General features: G+C 39.8%; 1 protein-coding gene across 3 annotated transcripts in view; it reads right to left on the bottom strand.

Moving 5' to 3' along the window:
• Positions 1 to 7573: 7573 nt before the first annotated feature.
• The window catches only part of TUBGCP3 (tubulin, gamma complex associated protein 3), an 87536-nt gene continuing 86369 nt past the window's right edge, over positions 7574 to 8740 (bottom strand). For all 3 annotated transcript variants that reach the window (XM_005884450.2, XM_005884448.2, XM_005884449.2), the window contains exon 22: positions 7574 to 8692. In XM_005884450.2, the coding sequence (XP_005884512.1) occupies positions 8534 to 8692 (159 nt within the window). In that variant the 3' untranslated portion in view covers positions 7574 to 8533. The remainder of the gene's footprint in view (positions 8693 to 8740) is intronic.

Genomic DNA, 8740 nt, shown 5'->3' with positions numbered 1-8740 from the left:
CCTTGCAGCATTTTTATTAAAATCTTAAGCCCGTAATAAAGGCAGAGAAATACAAATTTATTTCTCTTCTTGAAGAGACACCTGGCAACATGTCTACAGAACAATATCCATAATCACTTAGCCAAATTTCCATACCATTTGACTCAATTTTCTGGAAAGCAGAGGTATATTTCCAGAGTGCAAAGAGACATGTGTAATTTACGCCGCTCTCCTTCCTCTCCTCCTAGAGCCCACACCACCCTCACTGAGCTTGGAGATGTGCTTCTGAACAGGGCAGAGGCTAGGCTGGGTGGCCCAGGGTACTGAACCCCTACCCTCTTCCCCAGCAAAGCAGGAGGAGGCTGGAGTGGCAGTGCCTTCCTGACACCTCCTCCAGGCAGCCTGCCGGCATGGTGGGAGGAGCTGGGCTGGATCTCGGTCCTGCTTGTCCCCAGCTGGGTGCCCGTGCAGGACAACAGCCCCGTTGAGGCTGGCCTCTAATGGCTGGTGTAGGGCCAAACAGGCTTTGGTGGCCTGCCCTCACTGGGCCAGGTGACCTCAGGCCACTTTTCCTCCTGAACCTGGATCTCCTCAAATTACACAGGCCCAAAAACACCCTGCTGGGTGGCTGTGCAGGGAAAGGCAAACTGTAGGAGGTACCTGGTGAGCATCAGGTGCTATGACTATTATGAAAATAGTCCCTCCTGCCGAGAGACCACTACAACAAAACAAGGGTGAGGCAAGCATGCTGGAAAACCATGGGGGCAAAGGTCTCAGGTGAGGCTGGGACCCCACGGGACACACCTGCCAGGTGACCCTAGAGGTCTTCAGAACCGTAGTTATCTGGGCATTGATCCAACAGGTTCTTAGATCCCAGAGCCAGGGTGCAGGCTCTCAGTGAAGCTGTCCTAGCCCAGATGGGCCACACTCAGGCCTCACTGACTTGCAAAGAAGCTCACAGAACAGTCTCCCCAGACATATAAAGAACTCTTATAAACCAGTAACAAGATGGCAAACAACCCTTCAAAAAATTCAAGAGGAAGGAACACTTCCAAGCTCATTCTATGAAGCCAGCATTACCCTAATACCCAAACCAGGTAAAGACAACCAATGAAAGAAGAATTACAGGCCAATATCCCTCATGAACATAGATGCCAAAATCCTCAACAAAATCTTAGCAAATCGGATCCAGCAGTACATCAGAAAGATCATACACCATGACCAAGTAGGATTTATCCCAGGGATGCAAGGATGGTACAATATCCGCAAATCAATAAACGTGATACATCACATAAACAAATTGAAAGAAAAAAACCACATGGTCATATCAATTGATGCAGAAAAAGCATTTGACAAAATCCAACACCCATTTTTGATAAAAACTCTCAGCAAGGTGGGAATAGAAGGATCATACCTCAACATAATAAAAGCCATATATGACAAACCCACAGCCAACATCATACTCAATGGACAAAAACTAACACCATTTCCCCTAAAAACAGGAACAAGACAGGGATGCCCACTCTCACCACTCCTGTTCAACATAGTACTGGAAGTATTAGCCATTGCAATTAGACAAGAAGAAGAAATAAAAGGCATCCAAATTGGAAAAGAGGAAGTAAAACTGTCCTTATTTGCAGATGACATGATATTATACATACAAAACCCTAGAGACTCCATCAAAAAACTACTAGACTTAATACATGAATTTGGCAATGTAGCAGGATACAAAATTAACCCCAAGAAATCTGAGGCATTTCTATACACCAATAGTGAACTTTCAGAAAGAGAGATTATAAAAACAATCCCATTTACCATCGCACCAAAAAAATTAAGCTACCTAGGAATAAACTTAACTAAAGAGGTAAAAGACCTCTACTCAGAAAACTACAGGACGTTGAAAAAAGAGATAGAGGAAGACATAAACAGATGGAAGAACATACCGTGTTCATGGATTGGTAGAATCAACATCATTAAAATGTCCATACTACCCAAAGCAATCTATAAATTCAACGCACTTCCCATTAAAATACCAATGGCCTACTTCAAAGATCTAGAACGAACTCTCCAAAAATTCATCTGGAATAAAAAAAGACCCCGAATAGCTGCAGCGATCCTGAGAAAGAACAAAGTAGGTGGGATCTCAATGCCAGATATCAAGCTGTATTACAAAGCCACTGTTCTCAAAACTGCCTGGTACTGGCACAAGAACAGACATATAGATCAATGGAATAGAATAGAGAGCCCAGAAATCAGCCCCAACCAATACGCTCAATTAATATTTGACAAAGGAGGCAAGAACATACAATGGAGTCAAGACAGTCTCTTCAATAAATGGTGCTGGGAAAATTGGACAGATACATGCAAGAAAATGAAACTAGACCACCAACTTACACCATACACAAAAATAAACTCAAAATGGATAAAGGACTTAAATGTACGACAGGAAACCATAAAAATTCTAGAAGAATCCAAAGGCAACAAAATCTCAGACATATGCCAAAGCAATTTCTTCACTGATACAGCTCCTAGGGCAGTTGAAACTAAAGAGAAAATGAACAAATGGGACTACATCAAAATAAAAAGCTTCTGCACAGCAAAAGAAACCATCAACAAAACAACAAGAAAACCCACTGCGTGGGAAAACATATTTGCCAACGTCATATCTGATAAGGGCCTAATCTCCAAAATTTATAGGGAACTCATACAACTTAACAAAAAGAAGATAAACAATCCAATCAAAAAATGGGCAAAGGATCTAAATAGACACCTTTCAAAAGAGGACATTCAGAAAGCCAAGAGACATATGAAAACATGCTCAAAGTCACTAATCATCCGAGAGATGCAAATCAAAACAACAATGAGGTACCATCTCACACCTGTCAGAATGGCTATCATCAACAAATCAACAAACGACAAGTGCTGGAGAGGATGTGGAGAAAAAGGAACACTTGTGCACTGCTGGTGGGAATGCAGACTGGTGCAGCCACTATGGAAGACAGTATGGAGTTTCCTCAAAAAACTGGAAATGGAACTCCCATTTGACCCTGTGATCCCACTTCTAGGAATATATCCCAAGAAACCAGAAACACCAATCAGAAAGGATATGTGCACCCATATGTTCATAGCATACCCTTTGTAATACTTTTAGCAATAAAAAAAAAAGTACAAAAGATAGAAACCGTAATCAAAAAATGAGAATATTCAAATAACCAGTAAAATATTTAAAAATATCCAACCTCATCAATATTTAATAAATATAAATTAAAACCACAACATACCATCATATAGCAGCCAGATTTGGCCAAACTTTGGCAATGCCAAGTGTTCCAGGACACTGCGCAAGAACTTTCAAGCACTAAGGTACGAATGTCATTTGGCACATTTTGTAAAGTAGTTTGGCACTACGTAGTAAAGTTGAAGTTATCCTATGACCTAGCAATTCCGCTCCTGGTATTTACGCTAGAAAAACTCTTGCATATGAGCCCAAAGAAACATATTCAAGAATGTTCACATCAGCATTGTTTGTAATAACTAAAAATTGCAAATAATCCCAACATCCATTAACATAGATTGGCTGAGTAAATTGTGGTATGATAAAAACATTGGGATACAGGCATACCTCAGAGACATTGCGGGTTCATTTCCAGACCACCACAATTAAGCAGATAGTGCAATAAAGCGAGTCACACACATTTTTTTTTGTTTCCTACTGCAAGTAAAAGTTGTTTATACTGTAGTCTATTAAGTGTGCAATGGCCTTATGTCTAATAAAACAATGTACATACCTTAAAAAATACTTTGCCAAAAAGCCTTCAGTAAGTCATAATCTTTTTTGCTGGTGAGGGTTTTACCTTCAATTTGTGAAAAATGCAGTATCAGCTGAGTGCAATAAAGCAAAGCAGAATAAAGGAGGTGTGCCTGTAGTTAACAGCAATGAGTGAACTTCAGTTACAGCTGGAGCTATCAGTTAGTTATTAACACACTTAAATTATAAGGATCAACAGGATCCCCATATAAAATGTTGAAATAAATATTCACTAACAATCTATTGTTAGGAGTGCATACATAGGTGATAATTTTTTTTTTTAAGCAAGGGAGTGACGCCACAAAAGCCAGGTGACTTACCTGCACAGAGGGAGCAGGAAATAGAATCAGGAAGAGTCAAAAGGGAGCTCCAGGTTAATGGACATATTCTACATTTCACACCAGCAGGTAGAACATTGGATGGCTTCTGGCTTTATAATTAATCTTTAAACTCTACATGTCTTAAATACATTCAAAATTTAATTATGTAGGAAATATCCATGGAACCCAAAGTTGTTTCTTTAAAAAAAAAAAACACCAATAAAACTGACCAACTAGTACCCCAATGAAATAGCTCTTGTCAAAATCATCTTCTCACCAAATGCAATGATCAGTTCTCTTATGATAATCGAACTCTGGTTTTCAGCAAGCTAAAGAGTTGACCATGGATTTCTTGCAACACTGTTCTCTTGGTCACCTGTGACACCCCAACACACCTGCTCAGCCTCTAAATCAGGGGTCCTCATACTACGGCCCGCGGGCCACATGCAAATACAAATATTGTATTTGTTCCCGTTTTGTTTTTTTACTTCAAAATAAGATATGTGCAGTATGCATAGGAATTTGTTCATAGTTTTTTTTAAACTATAGTCCGGCCCTCCAACGGTCTGAGGGACAGTGAACTAGCCCCCTGCTTAAAAAGTTTGAGGACCCCTGTTCTAAATGTTGGGAGAACTTCAAACCTGGTCCTGAATCCTCTTCTCTGTATGTAGTTTCTTCACGGTCAATCTCATTGAATCCCATGCCTTCAAATACTACCTATGCTGATGATTCCCAAACGAGTATCTCTAGCCCTAGCCTCTCCCCTAAATCCTGGACTCATAAATCTGTTCCTCTTGCTCACCTGGGCGGCCAGCCACCCTCAGGTCTACAGCACTCTTCTGGGAAGACCGGGATAGGAGGCCTCTCACCGCTACTTGTAGCTACAGCCACGAGCAGCCTGTGTTCACCGTGGCCCACAGCCCAGCCCACAGCTTCAGCTGTCCACACGACCCACAGGTGGGGCAGTTTCTGGCAACACCTGACCTTTTACATAGACTTTGTGCCTCCTGATTCGGTTGGAATGTGACTGTGGCTATTTGATGAAATGCTCTTTTCCTAATAAGTGGCATTTTCAAGTTGCCTGTACCCTCTGTCTGGAGGACACACTCTCCTTAGGAATAGGGAAATCACAACGCCATGAATTCTCCTGGTGTGGATACTCGAGGAGAAAAGGCAGGCCTACTCCCCTCTTCAGCCATACCTATTAATGCAGCAAGACATGAGAGAGGCAAGTCCTTCCACCCTGAGGATAACTGTGCCCTCGGCCACGGTAACTGAACTTCCTGGGCAAGAGGCATCCTCCATGACAGAAAATCTAGGCTGAAGCTTACCTGAGCTGCCCAGGACAAGAGCCTTCACTCTACCAGACCATAAGAGCACCATTTATCCAGTTAACTGCCACGTGTCCAAAACAGAAACCATCCCCACACGTCACAATATTTTGAATTTAATTTAAAAAGTCAATTTGCAACGAGTATTATAAAAATAAATATATTACTCACAATTCAGGTGTTCTCGAATATTTTCAGCTGAAAATTCTCAACAAAAATGATTTTAAATTGGTCAGGGCTGCCACTTTGGGAAAACATTTTTTTTTAATAGACGCACGTGGTGTGTGAGGAAGGTCCACCACTTACGTCTATATACGCTTATGGCGTACAATCATGAGTCAGACCCTATGCATGCATTAGCTCTACTAGGTGTACCGGTTAATAATGCGAATTTTTTTAAATAGATGGAGTTACACATATGTTGATATATATGCGAGTTGATATGTATGCTATTTTGTATTGATAAGTTTCAAAACTTCATATGTCAAATTTTCTGAAGGTGTTAACATCATATATATTTTTACACTTAAAAATATCAAATTTCGTGCCACAAAAAGAGCATTTGCAGGAAGGTTTAATTCATTATTTTGAAGAAAAGTGCTGCTGAAAGCTATTGTATACTTCGGGAAGCTTATGGTAAACATGCTCCATCTCAAGATACTTGTGAACACTGGTTTAAACACTTTAAAAGTGATGATTTCAATGTGAAAGACAAAGAACGTCCAGGTCAACCAAAAAAGTTTGAAGACCAACAATTACAAGCATTACTGGATGAAATTATCGTGTTTTCTTTGATTACAAAATCCGCATAATTAACCAATACACCTAGTAATCTTTACAACCCTGAAAGGTAAGAATGATTACCATTCTTTGGATGAAGTGACCCTCCCAGGGCCATGCCTTCAGGGCTGCTTCACCCACTGTGGCAGTTCTTCACATCTCAACCACTCGGTATCCCCCACTCATCAAACCCTTTGCTGATTCTAGTTGATGGGACCCTGCTCTGTGACAGGCCTGCCTGTCCATTAGTGACTTCTCCAGTGAGTCTGCAATGAGTTCTTCCAAAGCTTCATGTCACCATCATCCCTGGACTGCCCTGACCTCTGTGGTCCACATCTCCATCTCCCAGACCCACAGTTGTGTTCTGAGTGAGACCTGTATCCTGGCCCTGCCAGGACTGTCCTGGTTCCACATAAGGGGTCCCCTTCTCAGAAGCTCCTGTATAACCAACAAACCTGGCCTAATTGCCTGATGGCCCCTAAGTTCAGATGGAGTTTTAATCCCCAAAGTAGAATTGTCTAGAATGGTTTCTACTGAGAATTAATCTCTGAAGAAAACTTCAAATACAAGCAAGCTCCACGGTCAAAACACTTTGGGCAATTTCTCTCGAAGATTGCAGTACAGATTCCATTTCTGAGAAGCTTTGCATCGGGAAAGCTGCTTCAAGTTTCTGCTTTTATGAATTTGTTAACTAAATAAAATGTATATCCTAAGAAGTTCTGACCTTCACCATGGATTCCTTTCTACATAGCCAGGACTCCACAGGAATCAGATGTGGATATCAGATAAATAAAAGGGTATATAGTCATCCCCAGTATCTGTGGGAGACTGGTTCCAGACCCCACACTCATACCCAAATCCGAGGACGCTTAAGTTGCGTACATAAAATGGCGTAATATTTGCATATATCTACGTACATCCCCTGTACACTTTTAATCAGCTCTAGATTACTTAGAATACCTAACATAAATGTTATGTAAATAATTTATACTGTATTGTGTAGGGAATGACAAGAAAAATCTGTACATGTTCAGTACAGACACAACCATGGAGGCCTAACTACACATCAGCAACAGCATGACTTTTTTTATTTTCGGTATTTTTGATCTGTGATTTGTTGAACCTGCAGATACAGAACTCACGGATATGAAAGGTCACGTATATCATGTGAACACTGGGTGGGTAATATTCCCTTTGACTCTACATTAAAACTTACACACTGTCTAATTTGTTAGTTTTGCTGACAAAATAATTCATATACTGAAGCACATTAAATCGAACTCTGTCAATCCCTGCCCCAAAAACTTGGCAAGTGGACTGTGTCTCCATAGACTCCTCAAGAAAGAACCAATACGTGTGAAAGATAATTGCTTTTAATTTTCTAAGTTTTCACTTATGCAACATAATAAAGGCAGATTTATGTGACTTAATATGACATTTTTACAAAAACATTTCCCTCCAACATCTGGTCAGTAGTATATAAATATTTACAATGAAAAAATAGGCAAGGAAAAAGGAAACCTTCATTATTCAAGTCAATTTCTTCCCAATGCTTATCAGAATTTTGAAAATAAAATACTATATTAACCTTCTAGTCATCCATATTTACACTTCAGCCAATGGTTTCAAAAAATCTAGGTTTAAGGATGTTTTTGTTCCACATCACTCTTACTTTGTTCTACACGATTTTAGCAGTCATCTGAAAGCGCAAATTAAATATAAAAAATGTAAACTTTGAAAAGAATAAATGTGTAAATGCACTAAGATATAAAGGTTCTTACAGAGGTTAATATTTTACAACACTAAGAAACAAAATAAAATGCTCTATATATTTTCTTAGTAGGGACATTTTGTTTAGATTTAATTTGATTATATTAACAAAAATTGCCTCTAAAGAGGATGTTAAAAAAATACCAATGATATTACCATCTTAACTAATTAATATCCATTGCCCTAATTTTCTCTAAAAGAAACTGTGACCTTTTTAAAATTGACAAATATAAATTATATCATGAAGAGCTTAAGAAGCCTCAACAAAGTGTGGTATCCTTGAAGTATGAAGACTTTAAAAAATAAATGTGAATAGTGCAAACCAGCCTATTTAATTTAGTGCTATTACAAACATCATCAACTCCAATGTATAAAAACATGACTTTGATTCTACCAGATGCCATGCCTTTGAAACACTGAGTATTTGTGGGCAGGAATGGTGGGTGCCCGCAGCATGCCAGTTGCCTTGAGAATTTAAATGTGAATATTAATGTCAAATAATGCAGTTAATAGCATTTGCAGCTCCCTAAGCCAGTAGGTAACAGTCAGGTGTGGGAACTGCGCCGCCCCCTGGTGCCCAGGGACACGCGAAGTCTTGGCTCTCTGGCTTTATAATGCTCATTAAAGTCCAACCTGAAGCTAAGAAACCGCAGACTTTCATCAGAACTGGTCATCAGCAACACCAAAAACTGCTGCACAATCCCCTAAAAAGAAACAAAAAGAGCAAAATATTCATTTCAGAAAGGAACTAT

This window comes from Myotis brandtii, unplaced genomic scaffold, assembly GCF_000412655.1.
Source record: "Myotis brandtii unplaced genomic scaffold, ASM41265v1 scaffold83, whole genome shotgun sequence".
NCBI classification, from domain to species: domain Eukaryota; kingdom Metazoa; phylum Chordata; class Mammalia; order Chiroptera; family Vespertilionidae; genus Myotis; species Myotis brandtii.
Note: the sequence above shows the minus strand (reverse complement) of the source record. Positions and strands in the feature narration are given on the sequence as shown.